This window comes from Piliocolobus tephrosceles, chromosome 8 (assembly GCF_002776525.5).
Source record: "Piliocolobus tephrosceles isolate RC106 chromosome 8, ASM277652v3, whole genome shotgun sequence".
In the NCBI taxonomy this organism is placed as follows: Eukaryota; Metazoa; Chordata; class Mammalia; order Primates; family Cercopithecidae; genus Piliocolobus; species Piliocolobus tephrosceles.
Window position 1 is genome coordinate 8,349,660 of NC_045441.1, and position 21,103 is coordinate 8,370,762.

The 21,103-nt window shown below is 46.0% G+C and overlaps 1 protein-coding gene across 3 annotated transcripts; it reads left to right on the forward strand.

The window, feature by feature from the left end:
- Positions 1-2,329: 2,329 nt before the first annotated feature.
- Positions 2,330-16,577, forward strand: ZKSCAN5 (zinc finger with KRAB and SCAN domains 5). 3 transcript variants are annotated; one of them, XM_026447604.1, is made up of 4 exons: positions 2,515-2,592; positions 2,850-2,985; positions 8,580-9,185; positions 13,855-16,577. In XM_026447604.1, the coding sequence occupies exons 2-4, from the start codon at positions 2,982-2,984 to the stop codon at positions 14,994-14,996; spliced, it is 1,752 nt and encodes a 583-aa protein (XP_026303389.1). In that variant the 5' UTR covers positions 2,515-2,592; positions 2,850-2,981; the 3' UTR covers positions 14,997-16,577. The 3 variants fall into 3 exon arrangements, with proteins under 3 accessions (XP_026303388.1, XP_026303389.1, XP_026303390.1); XM_026447605.1 differs by having other exon boundaries at positions 2,853-2,985; XM_026447603.2 differs by lacking the exon at positions 2,850-2,985 and having other exon boundaries at positions 2,330-2,592.
- The last annotated feature ends 4,526 nt before the right edge of the window (positions 16,578-21,103 follow it).

Sequence of the window (21,103 nt, forward strand, 5' to 3'; positions counted from 1 at the left end):
CTCCCAAAGTGTTGGGATTACAGGCGTGAGCCACTGTGCCCAACCCACATTTTAAATGTTTGCAGATTTTAAGTATCTTAGAAAATTCCAAAGTGGGCCAGGCACGGTGGCTCACGCCTGTAATCCCAGCACTTTAGGAGGCCGAACCAGGCAGATCACTTGAGACTGGGAGTTTTGAGACCAGCCTGGCCAACATGATGAAACCCAGTCTCTACTAAAAATACAAAAATTAGCCAGGCGTCGTGGCACATGCCTGTAATTCCAGCTACTCAGGAGGCTGAGGCAGGAGAATCTCTTGAACCCGGGAGGCGGAGGTTGCAGTGAGCCGAGATCGCACCACTACACTTCAGCCTGGACAACAGAGCGAGACTCCATCTCAAAAAGCAAAACAAGCCAGGTGCGGTGGTAGGCGCCTGTAATCCCAGCTACTTGGGAGGCTGAGGCTGGAGAATCACTTAAACCCGGGAGGCGGAGGTTGCAGTGAGCTGAGATTGCACCACTGCACTCCAGCGTAGGCAACAGAGTGAGACTTGTCTTAAAAAAAAAAAAAAAAGAAAGTAAGTTTACAAATTTGTGTTGGGCCACATTCAAAGCCGTCCGGGGCCACGGGCCACAGGCCGCGAGTTGGGCAAGCTTGCATTAGACAGTAGTTTTCCAAGGTAAGAATTGTTCTGTCTGTTCCTGAGATAGGCAGATAGAGAGTAGTTTTAATACACACTTCTTGGCTGAATAGAAAGTAACCATGGAAATTCTGGAAGGAATTTCTGAGGCCATAGTAATCCAAGAGTGGTCCAGGGAGCAGTAGCACCGGCATCACCTGGGAGCTTATTAGAAATGCAAACTAGGGGCCGGGCGCCGTGGCTCACACCTGTAATCCCAGCACTTTGGGAGGCCATTGCAGGCGGATTACCGGAGTTTGAGACCAGCCTGGACAACGTGGTGACACCCTATCTCTACTAAAACTACAAAAAATTAGCCAGGCTTGGTGGTGCACACCTGTAATCCCAGCTACTCGGGAGGCTGAGGCAGGAGAATTGCTTGAACCTGGGAGGCGGAGGTTGCAGTGAGCCGAGATGGCACCACTGCACTCTAGCCTGGGCCACAGAGTGAGACTGTCTCAAAAAAAAAAAAAAATTAAAAAAGATATGCAAACTCTCAGGCCTCACCCCAGGCCTTTTCAGTCAGAATCTGCAAGTACCAAGATTCTCTAGGGGATGTAGGTGATTTATTTGTACATTAAAGCTCGAGCAGCCCTGGGCTGTTAGGAATGCTTCAGTTTCATGGAAGATGTGGGACTTTGGTGGTCCTTTGAGATAATAAAATTTGATCTTAGCAAAGTAGAATGCATCCTTTTTTTTTTTTTTTTGGAGAGGGAGTCTTGCTTTGTCACCCAGGCCAGAGTGCAGTGGTGTGATCTCAACTCACTGCAGCCTCTACCTCCCGGGTTCAAGCAATTCTCCTGCCTCAGTCTCCTGAGCAACTGGGACTACAGGTGCCTGCCACCATACCCGCCTAAGTTTTGGATTTTCAGTAGAGATGGGATTTCACCATATTGGCCAGGTTGGTCTCTAACTCCTGACCTTGTGATCTGCCTGCCTCAGCCTCCCAAAGTGCTGGGATTACACACGTGAACCACTGTGCCTGGCCCCCACTTTTTATTTTATTTTTATTTTTTTGAGATGGAATCTTGCTCTGTCGGCCAGGCTGGAGTGCAGTGGCGCGATCTTGGCTCACTGTAACCTCCATCTCCCAGGTTCAAGCAATTCTCCTGCCTCAGCCTCCTGAGTAGCTGGGACTACAGGCACCCGCCACCACACTGGCTAATTTTTGTATTTTTAGTAGAGGCAGGGTTTCACCATATTAGCCAGGCTGGTCTCGAACTCCTGACCTTGTGATCTGCCTGCCTTGGCCTCCCACAGTGCTGGGATTACAGGTGTGAGCCACCACACCCAGTCTTTTTTATTTTTTTTTTCTGAGACAGTGGCTGACTCTGTTGCTCAGGCTGGAGTGCAGTGGTGCAATCTTGGCTCATTTGCAACCTCTGCCTCCTAGGTTCAAGTGATTCTCATGTCTTAGCTTCTCAAGCAGCCAGGATTACAGGCATGCATCACGACATCTGGCTAATTTTTGTATTTTTAGTAGAGATGGGATTTTGCCTTGTTGGCCAGGATGGGATGGCCTTGAATCCTGGCCTCAAGTGATCTGCCCGCCTTGACCTCCCAAAGTGCTGGTATTACAGGCGCAAGCCACTGTGCCTGGCCACAGAATGCATCCTTTATAGCAGAATGACAAGCAGGGATTAGCCTGACCAATGTAGGAAGTCTAGGGGAAAGGAGGAATAACACAGTGTGAGAGGATCCAGAAATTAGAGGGTCTTGACAGCCAGGCAGAAGACTTTGACTTCAGTGCAGTAGGGGCCATTATGGATTCCTGAGCATAAGAGGAACATGATGGCAATGAGAACCGGGCAAAGATGTTCTCACTTAAACCTCTTTTTCTCCTCCCCTAGCCCTTCCTGTTCTCCAAGTTCCTTCCCTTCCCCTGAAGGACAGCCAGGAGCTGACAGCTTCACTTCTCTCAGCTGGGTCCCAGGTGAGCTGGTGCCCCTTTGCCCTCATAGAGGACCCATCCTGAACCTTCACCAGGAGTTCAGTTTCTTTAGCCAGTGACCAGGCCCATCTTGGGTTGGTACCTTCATTCCTTTGGCCTTTTTCCTTTCTGCCTAGTCCTTCCCCATCCTCTTTGAGGCACAGTTCCTCCCTGTTTCTTTTCTTAATGAGCCCAGTTCTTCCCCTCACTCCAAATTTGGATATAGGGAATGAGAATTTAGTGGAGATCTCCTGTTTCAGAAGTTGGTGAAAATTGAAGAGGTGGCTGATGTGGCTGTATCCTTCATCCTGGAGGAATGGGGACATTTGGACCAGTCCCAGAAGTCCCTTTATAGGGATGACAGGAAGGAGAACTATGGGAGTATTACTTCCATGGGTAAGGATTATTTCATCTGCATGGATTAGGACATCTTTATTTTGTCATCTTGTAAAGAGTATTTCTAGCACACCCTATAATGGCATTTATGTTTTATGTGCTATGACTTTGCTTTTTTTTTTTTTTTTTTGTAAAAGAATAAATCAACCTTCACTTTCTTATTCAGCTTATTCTGATCATTTCCATCTTAAGAGTATGATTAAACACTGATAGTACCTGGGGGGACTGTTTTTGCAATCCAGCAAATGCTGACTTTTTACCGCTTTAAAATAAGAGCGGGCCGGCTGTGGTGGCTCATGCCTGTAATCCCAGCAGTTTGGGAGGCCGAGGCGGGTGGATCGCCTGAGGTCAGGAGTTTAAGACCAGCCTGGCCAACATGGTGAAACCTCATCGCTACTATAAATACAAAAATCAGCCGGGTGCAGTGGCGGGCACCTGTGATCCCAGCTATTCGGGAGGACTTCATTACCATTCTTAAGTCACCGATACCTGTTTTATGATGTTCACCTTGGCACCTACATTTTACATGTCATATCGCTTCTTGAATTTTGTGGCCCTATTTCTAAGTTATAATCCTGGAAGCTAATATTTAATTGTACTGTCTGGAGCAGTTATAAAAATCTCAGCACTCCTGCAAACATTTTGGAGATTGTAACTTTTAGTTTTTTGTGTTTTTTTTTTTTTTTTTTTTGGGAGACGGAGTCTCCCCCTGTCACCCAGGCTGGAGTGCAGTGGCCGGATCTCAGCTCACTGCAAGCTCCGCCTCCCGGGTTAACGCCATTCTCCTGCCTCAGCCTCCGGAGTAGCTGGGACTACAGGTGCCCGCCACCTCGCCCAGCTAGTTTTTTGTATTTTTTAGTAGAGACGGGGTTCACCGTGTTAGCCAGGATGGTCTCGATCTCCTGACCTTGTGATCCGCCTGTCTCGGCCTCCCAAAGTGCTGGGATTACAGGCTTGAGCCACCGCGCCCGGCTTAGTTTTTTTTTAGTAAATTCTTTTAGAAGAACCATTCTATCAGGCATACTGGAAGACTTCAGATGCAAACATACACACTGCAAAATATATTCATTTTATTTTTTTATTTTTTTGAGATAGAGTCTCGCTCTGTCTCCCAGGCTGGAGTGCAATGGTGCGATCTCGACTCCCTGCAACCTCTGCCTCTTGGTTTCAAGCAATTCTTCTGCCTCAACCTCCTGAATAGCTGGGGTTACAGGCGTGCGCCACCATGCCCGGCTAATTTTTGTATTTTTAGTAGAGACAGGATTTCACCACGTTGGCCAGGTTGGTCTCAAACTCCTGACCTTGTGATCTGCCCAGCTTGGCCTCCCAAAGTGCTGGGATTAACAGGTGTGAGCCACTGTGCCCAGCCCACAGTGCAAAATTTCTTTTGAAAAGCACTGTGTCAGTTTACATTGTTTAACCATTTCAGTTTGCTCACAGGCTTTTATTTAACAGGTATAGAGCTGACTCCTGCTCTTTTAAAATTTCCATTTTTAAGTACTATTGATATTTATTTGTATTTATTTCCTTTTTTGATTTATTTGTGCATGCCTCTGTTTATTAATCTATTGGGATCTTGGTAGTCTTTTTTTATTTTGACGTTTGAATTTTTGTGGAAAAAAAATCAAATTTATGCTTTAAAATTATTGATTAAATCAATAATTTTATGATTATTGATTTTTCATGGAGCCTTTTATCTCAGTGAATTGCTCATATAGTATAAATGTTATATTTAATGCAAATTTTAAAAATTTTTCTTCTTTTTAAATTAATTTCCAATAGCTTGCTTGTTTATTTGAGCCTGTTACTCTTGCTTTATCTTTTTCAGTTACTTTACAGGTACCTAATGGATTTCAGAGTTTGAGGTTCTTGGCATAGTTCTTTTCTGTGGTATTCTCTAAGCAGTTTTAAATGTGTAGTTTCTGATGTTTTTCTCATTCTCTGTCTCTTTATTACAACATCTGTATTTATCACTTCAGTACACTATTCTACATTAATCACATGGCCAATGGTTTCTGCCTCCTTCACTTCTCTTGGAAGGCCATATTAGATTATTTTCACATCTGCAGATTTCTATTAATTACAGCATCACCAAAGGTCAAAATTAAAGTACTCATCAGATTTAGAAGTGAGATTTTTACAACATAAGTAAATGAGTCTTGGAGGCAGCAGTTTCTGTGGAATGGCAGGGGTATTGGGGAACAAGAGACAGTTTCTTTGAAGACTGCAAAGGAGTGGAATTTGAAAAAGCTATCATAGATGAATGTAAGGACTTTGTCTCTGAAGGGGAAATGAGGCCTGGTCACTGAAAGAATAATGGGTTGGATGGGTGGATTGTTTTTTGTTTCCCTTTTTTTTTTTCCCGACAGAGTCTCGCTCTGTTACCCAGGCAGGAGTGCAGTGGTATGATCTCGGCTCACTGCAGCCTCTGCCTCCCGGGTTCAAGCTATTCTCGTGCCTCAGCCTCCCGAGTAGCTGGGATTACAGGCACCCTCCACCACACCCGCCTAATTTTTGTATTTTTAGTAGAGGTGAGGTTTCACCACGTTGGCCAAGCTGGTCTCAAACTCCTGACCTCAGGTGATCCAACCGCCTCGACCTTCCAAAGTGCTGGGATTACAGGCGTGAGCCACCACGCCTGGCCCGTATGTTTTTTTAATGGGAGAAATTTTCAGCATATTTAAATGCTACTGGAGAAGAACTAGTAGAGTAAAATATGGAGGCAAGGAGGAGCAGACAGGGTGGGCGTGGTGTCTCATGCCTGTAATCCCAGCACTTTGGGAGGCTGAGGCGGGCAGATCACAAGGTCAGGAGTTTGAGACCAGCCTGACTAACATGGGAAAATCCTGTCTCTACTGAAAATACAAAAATTATCCAGGCATGGTGGCACACACCTGTACTCTCAGCTACTTAGGAGCTGAGGCAGGAGAATTGCTTGAATCCGGGAGGTGGAGGTTGCAGTGAGCTGAAATCACACGATTGCGTTCTAGCCTAGGTGACAATGTGAGACCCTATCTCAAAAAAAGGAAAAAAAAAATGGAGGGGCAGTTAGCTGATGTGGGGAGATCCGTGGAAAGCAGGAAGGTATGGTGAGATCTGGGGTACAGGAAGGAGGAAGGACTGACCTCGGCTCGAGAGACATGACTCCATAGAGAGACAAGGGGAGGAGGAAGTGAGCATGCTGTCCTGTTGAGCGCAGGAACTCATGCCTGTAGTCTCAGCACTTTGGGAGGCCAAGGAAGGAGGATCACTTGAGGCCAGGAGTTCAAGACCAGCCTGGGCAACATAGTGAGACAAACCCTTACAAAATATACAAAAGTTAGCCAGGCGTGGTGGTGGCTGAGGTGGGAGGATTGCTTCTACCAGGGAGTTAGAGGTAACAGTAAGCTGTGATTGTGCTGCTGTGTTCCAGCCTGGGTGACAGAGCAAGACCCAGTCTCAGTAAATAAACAAACAAACAAATAAAAACGTGAGACCAGTAGATATGAATAAGAGAAAGAGAAAAAAAATACTGTGGTAGCTGGGATTAGCTGTATAGTTAAATGAGGGAGGACAAAACATAAAAAGTCGGTTTTGTGATAGGGTTTTTTGTTTATATCCCTGTTTTTACTGTTTAAGTGTCTTTTTAGGAAGGTAAGTGAAAGTAGCTATATGGTAAAGTAAAATGGTCTTCATGGTTTAGGAATTATAACTTCTGACTATATCAGAAAAAGATTATGGTAGTTCCCTTAAAGAGTCATTGTAAGGATTAAATATACCATAAAATTGTAAAGTACTTAGCGTAGTGCTGGACTTATAGCACTCAGCAAATGTTCAGCTCTTATTACTAATATAATACTGAAGACTCTCCTTACGAAAACATCTTGGGACATTCTCAATAGGCCATGATACTTTCTGTTTTTTTTTTTTTTTTTTGGGACAGAGTCTCGCTTTGTCACCCAGACTGGAGTACAGTGGCGTGATCTTGGCTCCCTGCAACCTCTGCCTCCTGGGTTCAAGCGATTCTCCTGCCTCAGCCTCCTGAGCAGCTGGGTTTACAGGCATGTGCCACGATGCCTGGCTAACTTTTTCGTATTTTTAGTAGAAACAGGTTTTCATCATGTTGGCCAGGCTGGTTTCAAACTCCTGACCTCAAGTGATCCACCCACTTCGGCCTCCCACAGTGCTGGGATTACAGGCGTGAGCCACCACACCCGACTGATAATTTTTGTATTTTTTGTAGAGACAGAGTTTCGCCGTGTTAGCCAGGCTGGTCTCGAACTCCTGGCCTCAAGTGAACTGCCCGCCTTGGCTTCCCAAAGTGCTAGGATTACAGGCATGAGCCACCGCGCCTGGCCAATACTCTGTTTTTTTGTTAACTACTGATGATTTGTCTGTGCAAACCATATTAAACATCAGTGTTTTGAGTAAAGTATCTTGCTGATACAGTTGCACAAAGGAACTAATTTTAGCCACTGAAACATCCACGTTTATCAGTGACTGCTGAAAGTTAACCTAGCTCTTGGAAGTAGTAGGTTCTTCTCTGGATATAGAAAGAATGTCTTTTTTCCTTATGATTAATTCAAACCAAGCTGAAATCCTGTGGGCACTGAGAAACCTAGAAAGATCATCTTTCTTCTCAGGCTATGAATTCACAGGAAGAGGAAGGTGAAGATGGAGTTAGCTGCATAATCTGCTATCCAATTTTATTAAGAATACTGCCCAGTTGCGACCAGGTGCGGTGGCTCACATCTGTAATCCCAGCACTTTGGGAGGCTGAGGTGGGCGGATCAGTAGGTCAGGAGTTTGAGACCAGCCTGGCCAATATGGCAAAACCCTGTCTCTACTAAAATTAGCCTGGCGTAGTGACTTACGCCTGTAGTGCCAGCAACTTGGGAGGCTGAGGCAGAAGAATCATTTGAACCTGGAGCTGCACTCCAGCTTGGGCGGCAGAGCGAGACTCCATCTCAAAAAAAAAAAAAAAAGAAAAAGAAAAAAGAATATTGCCCAGTTGCGTTGGCTCACGTCTGTAATCCCAGCCCTTTGGGAGGCTGAGGCGGGAGGATCACTTGAGCTCAGGAGTTTGAAACCAGCATGGGCAACATAATGAGATCCTCATCTCTACAAAAAATACAAAACTTAGCTGGGCATGGTGGTGTGTACCTGTAGTCCTAGCTACTCGGGAGGCTGAGGTGGGAGGATCGCTTGAGCCCAAGAGGTTGAGGATGCAGTGAGCCATGATTGCCCCACTGCACTCCAGCCTGGGTGACAGAGTGAGACCCTGTCTCAAAACACACACACACACACACACACACAGGAGAACATTTAACATGATACAGGTATTTGCAAGTGCCATACTGAGAGGAGACCCTCTTCGTTCAGTGGAATGACTGATTTCCAGTCTCCTTCCTTTGAACCTTCTTTACCAGCTCTTCCTTCCCTAACCTCCTCCACTTTTCTGCTTGAATATTTTTCATCCCATCCCGGTACTGTAAAAGTCCCTTTACAAAATCATGGATCCCTAGCACTTGTCAGTTTCCCTTGATTATCCCCGCATTTTATTTCTTCAAATTCAAGGAAGAGCTCATTTTTTCATTCTCCCTCTGTTATTTCAGGTTATGAGTCCAGGGACAATATGGAGCTCATAGTGAAGCAGATTTCTGATGACGCTGAATCACACTGGGTGGCGCCAGAACACACCGAAAGGAGCGTTCCCCAGGATCCAGACTTTGCAGAAGTCAGTGACCTTAAGGGCATGGTACAAAGGTGGCAGGTCAACCCCACTGTGGGGAAGTCAAGGCAGAATCCTTCCCAGAAAAGGAATCTGGACGCGATCACAGACATCAGCCCTAAGCAAAGCACACATGGCGAGAGAGGGCACAGATGCAGCGATTGTGGCAAATTCTTCCTCCAAGCCTCAAACTTTATTCAGCATCGGCGCATCCACACTGGAGAAAAACCGTTTAAGTGCGGAGAATGTGGGAAGAGCTACAATCAGCGGGTGCACCTCACCCAGCACCAGCGGGTCCACACGGGGGAGAAACCCTACAAATGTCAGGTGTGCGGAAAGGCTTTCCGGGTGAGTTCCCACCTGGTTCAGCACCACAGTGTCCACAGCCGAGAGAGGCCCTACGGCTGCAATGAGTGCGGGAAGAACTTCGGTCGCCATTCGCATCTGATCGAACACCTAAAACGCCACTTCAGGGAGAAATCCCAGAGATGTACGTGTGAAGAGTTTATATCCAGGGGATAAATGGAGGCAAAAAGCAAAAGGTGTTTTGTTAGTACCGTACAGCAGGATAGATGCGTGGTGATACTGGTAGGGGTAGGACGAGGCAAAGGTTATCGTTTATTTGGTTCTTATTTATTTATTTTTTGAGACAGTCTCGCTCAGTCACCCAGGCTGGAGTGCAGTGGAGCAATCTCGGCTCACTGCAACTTCCGCCGCCTCAGTTCAAGCGATTCTCCTGCCTCAGCCTCCCAAGTAGCTGGGACTATAGGCACACACCAGCACGCCCGGGTAATTTTTGTGTTTTCAGTAGAGACAGGGTTTCCCCATGTTGGCCAGGCTGGTTTTGAACTCCTGACCTCAGGCGATCCACCCGCCTTGGCCTCCCAAAGTGCTGGGATTACAGGCGTGAGCCACTGTGCTGGCTGTGCTCTCAGCTCTTAGTGGTTCCTTCTGGTAGTTCCCTATTTTAAAATAATACTGCTATTATTAGTTGGCTTATCAATTTTAGATGTTATCGATTGACTTTCTATGGTAGTAAGTGAGGATTTGGCTCTCTTACATGCTTTTCTCTTTTTCCCCCATTATTTTACTTATTTTAAAACAATGGCTTGGGTACAGTGGCTCACACCTGTAATCTCAGTGCTTTGGGAGGTGGCTGAGCTGGGAGGATTACTGGAGGCCAGGCGTTCAAGACCACCCTGGGCAACATAGCAAGACCTTGTCTCTACAAAAAAATTTAAAAATTACCTGGGCATGGTGGCACGTGCCTGTAGTTCCAGTTCCCCAGAAGGCTGAGGCGGGAAGATCTCTTAGCCCAGGAGTTCAAGACTACAGTGAGCTATAATTGTGCCTGTGAATAGCCACTGCACTCCAGCCTGGCCAACAGAGTGAGACTTTTCTCAAACAACAAACACACACAAACCCAATAAAATAACAGTAGTACAGGAAGCTTGGAGAAAATAAAAAAAAAAAAAATCACTCATATCACGCTAACTAATAGAACTGTTATTACTTAGAATGTTTCCTTTGTTTTTTCATAAGTCTGTTTTACGTAGTCATACTCAGAATTAAATGTTAAGCGTACACATTTTCCAGTGCTGTTCAGCCCTCCTGTTTATTTCTGACAGTTTGCCATTGTGTGGTGGCATTGTAATTTACTCAACTGTTCCCAGTTGCTGAACTTCAAATTTTTTCTCTTTTCTCCTGATAACTGTTTATGCCTGTGACTTTTTCTTTTCTTTTCCTTTTTTGAGATGGAGTTTCACTCTTATTGCCCAGGCTGGAGTGCAATGGCAGGATCTCAGCTAACTGCAACCTCTGCCTCCCAGGTTCAAGCGATTCTTATGCCTCAGCCACCCGAGTAGCTGAGATTACAGGCGTGTGCCACCATACCTGGCTAATTTTTTTTGTATTTTTAATAGAGACGGGGTTTCACTGTATTGGCCAGGATGGTCTTGAACTCCTGACCTCAAGTGATCCACCTGCCTCAGCCTCCCAAAGTGCTGGGATTACAGGTGTGAGCCACCATGCCTGGCCAGTATTTTTAAACATCTGTTCAAGTGACAGTAAATTTATCTGTGAATGAGATCATCATAGAAACTGTGCTATGAACTTAAAGGCCCTTACTAATACAGACGATTCTAAGACCAGCCAAAATGTTTTTCTTTTTTTTTTTTTTTTTAAATTCTGCCTTTGATGGTTACAGCCACGTTGCATCTTCCACCATGGTATAGAAGTCAGTAAAGTGTCTTTAAAGTTCTGGGTTGAGCTGAGCTATCCTCTCAGCTAGTGTTTTCCCATTCTACTAGATGATTCCCTTATTTGGGAAATCTACCAATAGTGCTTTGGACTTGAGAAGCAATCACTTTAAAAGTTATCTTTTGTTTTATACCTTCCCTGCAATTGTTTTTATGGCTAGTTTCCCAGTGAGTACTCATTTGCCTCCCCCAATTTTTGTTTCTTTAGGTTTTTTTTTTTTTTTTTTTTTGAGATAGGGTCTTGCTCTGTCACACAGGCTGGGGTAAAGTATCAGGATCTCAGCTCACTGCAGCCTCCACTTCCTGGACTGAACTAATCCTCCTACCTCAGCTTCCTGCATAGCTGGGACTCCAAGTGTTCACCACCACACCCAGCTAATTTTTGTATTTTTTTTGTAGAGAAGGGGTCTGGCTCTGTTGCCCAGGCTGGTCTCGAACTTCTAGGCTTAAGCGATCCTTCAGCCTTGGCCTCCCCAAGTGCTCGGATTTATAGGTGTAAGCCACCATGCGTGGTCCTCCCTCATGTTTTGGATCAAAGGGGGAATACATGTTTTGCACATCCAGCCATATTATTGAGAGTCTCTGTTGCTAATTGCACAGGATCTGCAGTGAGCAGAACAGAGATACAGTCCATGCCCTCATGGAGTTGATGGTCTGGTGGGGGTAGCAGATAGTAAAGGTGATGAGCGTTCCCAAAGGAGAAGGATGATGTGCCAGGGGAGGAAAACTGAGGCTAGAATGTTGGCTAAGGGTGAAGGGGGCAGGGATTACCGTATCACCCACCCTCTTGACAAAGCTCCTGTTGCCTCATTTTGCCTTATTTCCTGACTCCTAGTCAGATATTCCCTGACTGCGTACCCTCTTCATCATCCTTTGCTCCCATTCTTCCAGTTTTTGTCAGTTCTCACCATCCAGTTGTGTATTTGTTTTTTGTTTTTCTTTTTTGAGATGGAGTGTTGCTCTGTCACTCAGGTTGGAGAGCAGTGACACGATCTCGACTCACTGCAGCTTTCGCCTCCCGGGTTCAGGCAATTCTTCTCCCTCAGCCTCCCGAGTAGCTGGGACTACAGGCACCTACCACCATCTCTTGCTAATTTTTGTATGTTTAGTAGAGACAAGGTTTTACCATGTTGGTCAGGCTGGTCTTGAACTCCTGACCTCAGGTGATCCACCTGCCTCAGCCTCCCAAAATGCTGGGATTACAGGCACGAGTCACCACACCCAGCCTGCTACATTTTCTTTATCAACTCATTGCTCGACGGGCACTTAGATTGGTTCCATATCTTTGCAGTTGTGAATTGTGCCACAGAAGACATACGCTTAGTCTTTTTGGTGTATTGCCTTTTCCTTTATGTAGATATACCCAGTAGTGGAATTGCTGGATCAACTGGCAGATCTACTTCTGGTTCTTTAAGACATCTCCATACTGTTATCCACAGAAGTTGTATTAATTTACTTCTCACCAGCAGTGTATAAGCGTTCCCTTTTCACCACATCCATACCAACATCTGTTGTTTTTTGACTTGTTTTTTTTGAGACGGAGTCTTGCTCTGTTGCCCAGCCTAGAGTGCAGTGGTGCAATCTTGGCTCACTGCAACCTCCGCCTCCTGGGTTCAAGCAGTTCTCTGCCTCAGCCTCTGGAGTAGCTGTGATTACAGGGCACCCACCACCACGCCCAGCTAATTTTTGTATTTTTAGTAGGGATGGGGTTTCACCATCTTGGCCAGGCTGGTCTTGAACTCCTGACCTCGTGATCCACCCACCTCGGCTTCCCAAAGTGCTGGGATTACAGGCATGAGCTACCTGTACCCGGCCTTTTTTTTTTTTTTTTTTTTTTTTTTAGATGGAATCTTGCTCTGTTGCCCAGGCTGGAGTGCAATGGCACAGTCTTGGCTTACTACAACCTCCACCTCCTGGGTTCAAGCGATTCTCCTGCCTCAGTCTCCCAAGAAGCTGGGATTACAGGCACCTGCCACCATGCCCAGCTAATTTTTGTATTTTTAGTAGAGATGGGGTTGCAACATGTTGGCTAGACTGGTCTCAAACTTCTGACCTCAGGTGATCCGCCCGCCTCGGCCTCCCAGAGTGCCGGGATTACAGGTGTGAGCCACTATGCCTGGCCTTTTGACTTCTTAATAATGGCCATTCTTGCAGGAGTAAGGCAGTATCTTACTGTGGCTTTAATTTGCACCTCCCTGATTATTAGTGATGTTGAGCATTTTTGTCATGTTTGTTGGTTATTTATATATATTATTTTGAGAAATGTCTCCATGTCATTTGCCTACTTTTTGATGGGATTTTTTTTTTTCTTGTTGACTTGTTTGAGTTACTTGTAGATTTTGGATATTAGTCCTTTATGTGATGCATAGTTTGTAAATATTTTCTGCTGTCCCGTGGCTGTATCTTGCTCTTTTCATTGGAAAATTCCAAAAGTTTGTTGTTTACGTTCCTGTTGGCATCGAGTACACACACGCATCCAGCTCTGTTACTCCTGTTACATCATAGTTTCATCTGATGATCATTTTTTATGACAGTTTATTTTTCCTTTATAAAATAACTGATGGGCTGGGCATGGTGGCTTAAACCTGTAATCCCAGCGCTTTGGGAGGCTGAGGTGGGTGGATCACCCAATTGTCAGGAGTTTGAGACCAGCCTGGCCAACATGGTGAAACCTCATCTCTACTAAATATACAAAAATTAGCTGGGCATGCCCATGCATGCCTGTAGTCTTAGCTACTCGGGAGGCTGAGGCAGGAGAATCGCTTGAACCCAGGAGGCCGAGGTTGAGTGAGCCGAGATCACATCACTGTACTCTAGCCTGGGCGACAGAGCAAGACCCCATCTCAAAAAAAAAAAAAAAAGAACTGATGACATTTGCACTTGCTCTTTGTTTTTTTTTAGGCAGTGACAAAAGAAGTAAGAACACAAAATTAAGTATTAAGAAGAAAATTTCAGAATATTCAGAAGCAGACATGGAACTATCTGGAAAAACCCAAAGAAATGTTTCTCAAGTTCAAGATTTTGGGGAAGGCTATGAGCTTCAAAGCAAGCTGGATAGAAAGCAGGGAATTCCCATGAAAGAGATAGTAGGACAACCCTCTTCAAAGAGGATGAACTACAGTGAAGTCCCTTATGTCCACAAAAAATCCTCCACTGGAGAGAGACCACATAAATGTAACGAGTGTGGGAAAAGCTTCATTCAGAGCGCACATCTTATTCAACATCAAAGAATACACACTGGGGAGAAACCATTCAGGTGTGAGGAATGTGGGAAAAGCTACAACCAACGCGTGCACCTAACTCAGCATCAGCGCGTCCACACAGGTGAGAAGCCCTACACCTGTCCTTTATGTGGGAAAGCCTTCAGAGTGAGGTCCCACCTTGTTCAGCATCAGAGCGTGCACAGTGGGGAGAGACCCTTCAAGTGTAACGAATGTGGGAAAGGCTTTGGGAGGCGTTCCCACCTGGCTGGACATCTGCGACTCCACTCCCGAGAGAAAGCCCATCAGTGCCGTGAATGTGGGGAAGTCTTTTTTCAGTACGTTAGCCTAATTGAACATCAGGTGCTCCACATGGGTCAGAAAAATGAAAAACATGGCATCTGTGAGGAAGCGTATAGTTGGAACTTGACAGTGATTGAAGACAAGAAGATCGAGTTACAAGAGCAGCCTTATCAGTGTGATATCTGCAGAAAAGCCTTTGGTTACAGTTCAGACCTCATTCAGCATTACAGAACTCACACGGCAGAGAAGCCCTATCAATGTGATACATGTAGAGAAAATGTTGGCCAGTGTTCCCACACCAAACAACATCAAAAAGTCTACTTGAGCACAAAATCCCATCAATGTCATGAATGTGGCAGAAGCTTCACTCTGAAGTCACATCTTAATCAACATCAGAAAATCCATACTGGTGAGAAACCTTTTCAATGTAAAGAATGTGGAATGAATTTCAGCTGGAGTTGTAGCCTCTTTAAACACCTGAGAAGCCATGAGAGGACAGATCCCATAAATACCTTAAGTGTAGAGGGGTCTCTGTTGTAGAATAGCTCTGAATTTTAGAGAAGCCTTCCTGGAGGGAGACCGTACTCCTATAATGAGCAAAGTAACAACTTCAAGCATTTTTCCAGCATAACCATCAAAATCACAATAGGTTGAAATCCTTTAGTTAGAACTCAGCCTTTAGGAACACCGGAGAACCCACAATAATAGATATCTGTTCGTGTTCCCCACTGAGAAATGCTTTAGTTAGCATCTTCATGCTTGGGAATCTAGACAAGAAGAGAATCCATGGATGGACATGGTCGAGGAATTCAGAAAGCCTTCAGATGACATTCAGTCTTCACTTGAAACTCAAAACTGACACTAGGAACAGCCTCATGAGTTCAGTAGAAGTAAGTTTTATTTGTAGCTTCTGCCTCGTTTGACGGCCTATCTATTCAGGGAAGCACACAGTAAAAGAATTCTTCAGCATGATGTCTGTTTTGGTACCTCAGCAATGAACTTTTTCTAGAAATTATTATTCCAACCACTAGAATACCCTAGTCACTATTCCCACTTTGATCATTAACCCCTTTGAAAAGAAACGGACTTAAAGTATCTCTATTTTGGCAAAATTCGGGTCCAGGGGCTGGATGGTATGTGTTTCTGCTGCCTTATTTAATCTACCACTTCTCTGTGAAACACTCTACCTTGTTTTGGTTTGATTGTACTGACGTCAAGGTTTAGCCAGTAGAAGGTAGAGTTAAATTTGTCAATTCAGAAGAAACTGTGCTGGTCAGTCACATCTTAAGGCGAAGGGAGAGGGACCTTAGGGGAACAGAGAAGACAGGCAAAGCTGTGGACTGTTTGATCTTGTATTGCCCACAGGAATGAGAGCAGCTAAACCCATAGAAGGAATTGGACCAAGGTGAATTACGAGTCCTGGTCCCAGCACCCAGTATGTGTGCTGACTCCTGGGTGCCCCAGAAATAGAGCTCTCCCATAGAGTGGTGATATACAGCATGAGTTTCAGTTTGCATTGCAGCTGGGATTGAAAGGAATCAGTCATGAGCCGGCAGGCAGAAGGTCCTGTTAGCCCTGTCTTCCAGGAAGGTCGGGGTGGGAGTTTTGAGTGGGAAAGAGGATGACATGCACGAAGAGAGTTCCCCTGAGCCTGTTCGCCAGGGAGAGTGAGTGAGTGCTCTTGGGCACTGCTCAGGCCCTGCTTCTGCTGACTTGCTTGGCTTACAATAAATGCCTAATAAATATTTGTTGACCGTATGTGTTGTACACTATGGTACCCTGTCCAGTCCCCTCTACCAAGCTGGGACCCCCATCCCCAGCTGCTCTGAGTTTGGGCTGCAAGTGCTCACAGCTCTTGTTCTCCAGAAACTGGAGAATTACCCTCAGGAGATGAGAGACATCTCACCTTACCCAGGAGTCACCTCCTCTCTACAACCCAACACCTGGTTCATTTGATTAAAGCAGGGAAAACCCCAGGGTGCTACGACTGCTCTGGCACCCTTGGATCAGGCCAAGCTAGACTTTTTCTGAGCCTTCCTCCATGCTCAGCTCTCTCCCTTCTCTATCCTGTTTCATTCCCTCCCTCAAAGGCGTTTCCTGAATAAATCACACTGTCAATCACTTGGTTCTGAATCCCTGTCTCAGGCTCTGCTTTGGAGAACCTGATATAAGACATTTGGTGCCATGAGTGGTCCTAGGAAGCTGCTGTGAGAGTGGATTGTGGAGTTGGTCACTCACCAGGAAGGAGTGAAGACCCCCATCACTGTTAATAGTCCTGGCATGTGGTACCTGTCCAGTCACTAAGTCGTTCACTTGGGTACTGGGATGGGATACAGGTGGAAAGGGATCTGTTGACTTGTAGAGGTTTGGGACAAACAGGAAAATAAGGATTATGGAATTGAGTGGCTCTTGCTGAAAGTTACTGATTCCTTGAAGAGAAAAAAATGACAGAGCAAATAACCACCAATTTAATGCCAAGTGTGTGTCAGAGGACCTTCTTGGTAGCTTTTTAGTATTTTTATAGACAGGGTCTTGCTCTGCTGCCCAGGCTGGAGTGCAGTCGGCTCACTGCAGCCTTGACCTCCTGGGCTCAAGTGATCTAGCCACCTCAGCCTCCTGAGTAGCTGGGACTACAGGCACATGCCACCACGAGTGGCTAATTTTTTAAAAACATTTTTGGAGAGATGGTATCTCCCTATGCTGCCCAGAGTGGTCTCAAACTCCTGGGCTCAAGTGGTCCTCCAGCCTTGGCCTCCCAAAGTGTTGGGATTACAGGCATGAGCTACTGTGCCTGGCCTTGGAGTGATTCCTGAAAGCTTAGAAAAGTCAGTGGCCCACATTAAATGAAGTAGAGATGACAAAACCATGGTGGACTTAACAAAGGGATCCAAAGATTCATATATAAACTAGGATGGAACTAGAAGATGAGACCAAACAACCTACCTTCAGTTATGTTCCTTAGGAGGGTCTGGAGAGCATTCTGTTGACCAAGGTTCCAAGGAATGCCCTGACTGGGGGGCCATCAGCATCACTGAGAAGCTTGGTATTGGCTATCCTCGTTTGCAGGGGCTGATTATTACATAACATCACCCCAGAGCATTCAGCCAGAGGTGCAACAGTGGGCATATGGCCATAGGGACCATTGTTTCTTTTTTTTCCTTTTTGAGACAGGGTCTCGCTTTGTCCCCCAGGCTGGAGTGGAGTGGCACGATTACAGCTCACTGCAGCCTCAACTTCCTGGGTGCCCATGATCCTCCCACCTCAGCCTCCCGAGTAGCTGGGACCAGAGGCATGTGCCACCATGCCTGGTTCATTTTTGTATTTTTGGTAGAGACAGGGTTTCGCCATGTTGCCCAGACTGGTCTCGAACTCCTGAGCTCAAGCAATCCACCCATCTCAGCCTCCCAAAGTGCTGGGATTACAGACATGGGCCACCTCACCAGGCTATTTATTTTCTATTTTTGGTAGAGGTGGGGTCTCACTATGTTGCCCAGGCTGGTCTTGAATTCCCGGGATCAAGGAATACTCCTGTCTCTGCCTCCCAAAAATGCTGGGATTACAGGCATGAGCCATCATGCTTGGTTTGTACACTCTTTAAACCAACAACCATTAAAAGGTGCTGTCTTTAATAGGCAGAATAAGGCCGGGCACTGTGGCTCATGCCTGTAATCCCAGCATCTTGAGAGGCCAAGGCAGGAGGATCACTTGAGCCCAGGAGTTCAAGGTCAGCCTGGGCAACATAGTGAGATCCTCCCTACTCTACCCCACCGTCTACAGAAAATAAATTAGTTGGGCGTGGTGGTGCATGCATCTGTTCCCAGTTACTTGGAAAGCTGAGGTGGGAGGATCACTTGAGCCCAGGAATTCAAGGCTGCAGTGAGCTATGATTGCACCACTGCACTCCAGCCAGGGAAACAGAGCGAGACCCTGTCTCAAAAAATAAATAAATGAAATAATGGGATGGTGTTTCAGAATTCTTCAGCAGCATTGTGCCAATCTCCTTAAAACATTGGGGTGGGCTGGGTGCAGTGGCTCATGCCTGTAATCACAGCACTTTGGGAGGCTGAGGCAGGTGGATCACTTGCAGTCAGGAGTCCAAGACCAGCCTGGCCAACATGGTGAAACTCCACCCCTACTAAAAATACAAAAAATTAGCCAGGTGTGGTGGTGGGTGCCTGTAATCCCAGCTAATCAGGAAGGTGAGGTGGGAGGATCGCTTGAACCTGGCAGGCGGAGGTTGCAGTGAGTTGAGATTGTGCCACTGCACTCCAGCCTGGGTGACAGAGTAAGACTCAAAAAAAAAAAAAAAAAAAAAAAAAAGCTTGGGAGTGACGGTGAAAGCAAAGACTTTCAGCAGGAATTTTTGCCTCCTTAAAAATGAAGTCCTACTTCAAGTTTGGCTTGAAGCCAAACTATGCCCCTCCTTACCATGTTTCATATAAATTCATATTGGCCATCCCTTATCAGGATACTAGCCTCTTTTTGACAACTCTTTCAGATCTGTTTGGTATGATTAGATATATGCAAATTACAAGTTGTCATAAACTGTATTCTCCTCTTCTCCGCTACCCCCCCGCCTCCCAGAAGGAATTGTTGAAGTCCCAGCCCCTAGTACCTCAGAATGTGACCTTATTGGAGATAGAACCATAGCAGATATAATTAGTTAAGACGAGGTCTCGGCCGGGCATGGTGGCTCATGCCTGTGATCCCAGCACTTGGGAGGCTGAGGCGGGCAGATCACTTGAGTTCAGGAGTTCGAGACCAGCCTGGCCAATATGGCGAAACCGTGACTCTACTAAAAATACAAAACTTAGCTGGGCGTGGCGGGTGCTTGTAGTCCCAGCTACTCGGGAGGCTGAGGCAGGGAGAATCGCTTGAACCTGGGAGGCAGACGTTGCAGTCAGCTGAGATTGTGCCATTGCACTCCAGCCTGGGCAACAGAGTGAGATTCTGTCTCAAAAAAAAACAAAAAACAAAAAGACCAGGTCTTACTGGGATGGGATGAACTCCTAATCCAAAGCAACTGATGTCCTTATGAGAAGCTGACTGTGTGGACGCAGGCACACAAGAGAGAAGGCCACATGATGGCAAGGGCAGAGGCAGAGACGGGTTATGCAGCTGCAAGCCAAGGAATGCCAAAGATTGCCAGCAAACCACCAGAAACTATGAAGAGCCAAGGTTTCCCTTGCAAGTTTCAGGGGGAGCATAGACCTGCTGACACCTTAGTTTCTGACTTCTGAACTCCAGTACTGAGAGACAATACATTTTTATTGTTTTAAACCACCCAGTTTGTGGTACTTTGTTACAGCAGACCTGGGAAATGAATGCACAAGTGTATTCTCTCCTTTGTGAATATTAGCATATTAAGGATTTTTTTTTTTTTTTTTTTTTTTTTGAGATGGAGTCTCACTCTCTTGCCCAGGCTGGAGTGCAGTGGCGCAATCTCGGCGCACTGCAACCTCCGCCTCCCGAGTTCAAGCGATTGTCTTGCCTCAGCCTCCCAAGTAGCTGGGATTGAAGAGCCAGCCGCACAGCTGTGTGTGGGAGCCACCGGACTAAGCAGCTGAGACAAGGTGGACAGTATAAGAGAATAGTGTAAGTGCTAAGAGAGCTGCTAAATAAAACGACATTTCACCTGCCTACCGCCTCCTGAGTGTTCTTTCAGCTATCTGCTCATCCACCCACTCCCTCTGAACCTCAGCATGAGTTGGAACCTGACCCTGGGCATGACCGTTGGCGTAGTTGTGAACCTGACACCGATGGAACAGTATAGCTCTAAGGCGATCAATTGGAATATGAAGCGGTTAATTTTTGCATTGAGTTATTTCCACTTGTTAAAAGTGAAAAGGGGGGAAATGATTAAAATCTGCTTTTGTTGTTATTGTTGTTGAGACAGAGTCTCACTCTGTCACCCAGGCTGGAGTGCAATGGTGTGATGATGGTTCACTGCACCCTCGACTTCCTGGGCTCAAGTGATCCTCCCACCTGGACCTCCTGAGCAGCAGGGACTACAGGTGCTCACCATCATTCCTGGCTAAGTTTTAATTTTTTTGTGTGATGAGATGGGCTCTCACATGTTGCCCTGGCTGGTCTATTAACTCCTGGCCTCAAGCAATCCTTCCACCTCAGCCTCCTGAGCAGCTGGGTCCATAGGCACACACCACCGTGCCTGGCTAATTTTTGCATTTTTGTAGAGATGGGGTTTTGCCATGTTGCCTAGGCTCATCTCGAACTCCTGGGCAAAGGATCAAGCGATCCTCTGACTTCAGCCCACTTTGGCTTCCCAAAGTATTGGGACTACAGGTATGAGCCACTATACCTGGCCCTGCTCTCTCTTTAGGAAGCAAAACCCCTAAGAACTTTAAAGACTTCCTAAAGCAATTGGTCTTAACATTTTGGGGATAAGGTAGCCTTCTTAGAATCTGTTGAAATCCACTGGCCTTTCCCCCAGAAAAGTCCATATTTACAGAGTCTGATGCACGATGTCAGAATGGCTGTGGACCCACTAGGGCTATCTGAAAATTCCGAAAGAAGGGACACAGACACAGCTGAGGGGAGTTGCATCAGGAGCACCGGGGGTAGTGACACAATCATACCTAAAGTAAGAGAACACCAAAGCATTACGGGGCATAGATGGGTGTTAGAGA

Excerpts from the sequence above, each read along its gene's own strand:
- ZKSCAN5 (XM_026447603.2), top strand. The coding sequence starts at position 2,448 with ATGATGGCAATGAGAACCGGGCAAAGATGTTCTCACTTAAACCTCTTT. Across the intron at positions 2,593-8,579 it reads TTCTCTCAGCTGGGTCCCAG|GTTATGAGTCCAGGGACAAT; the intron begins GTGAGCTGGTGC and ends CTGTTATTTCAG. Across the intron at positions 9,186-13,854 it reads CAGGGAGAAATCCCAGAGAT|GCAGTGACAAAAGAAGTAAG; the intron begins GTACGTGTGAAG and ends GTTTTTTTTTAG.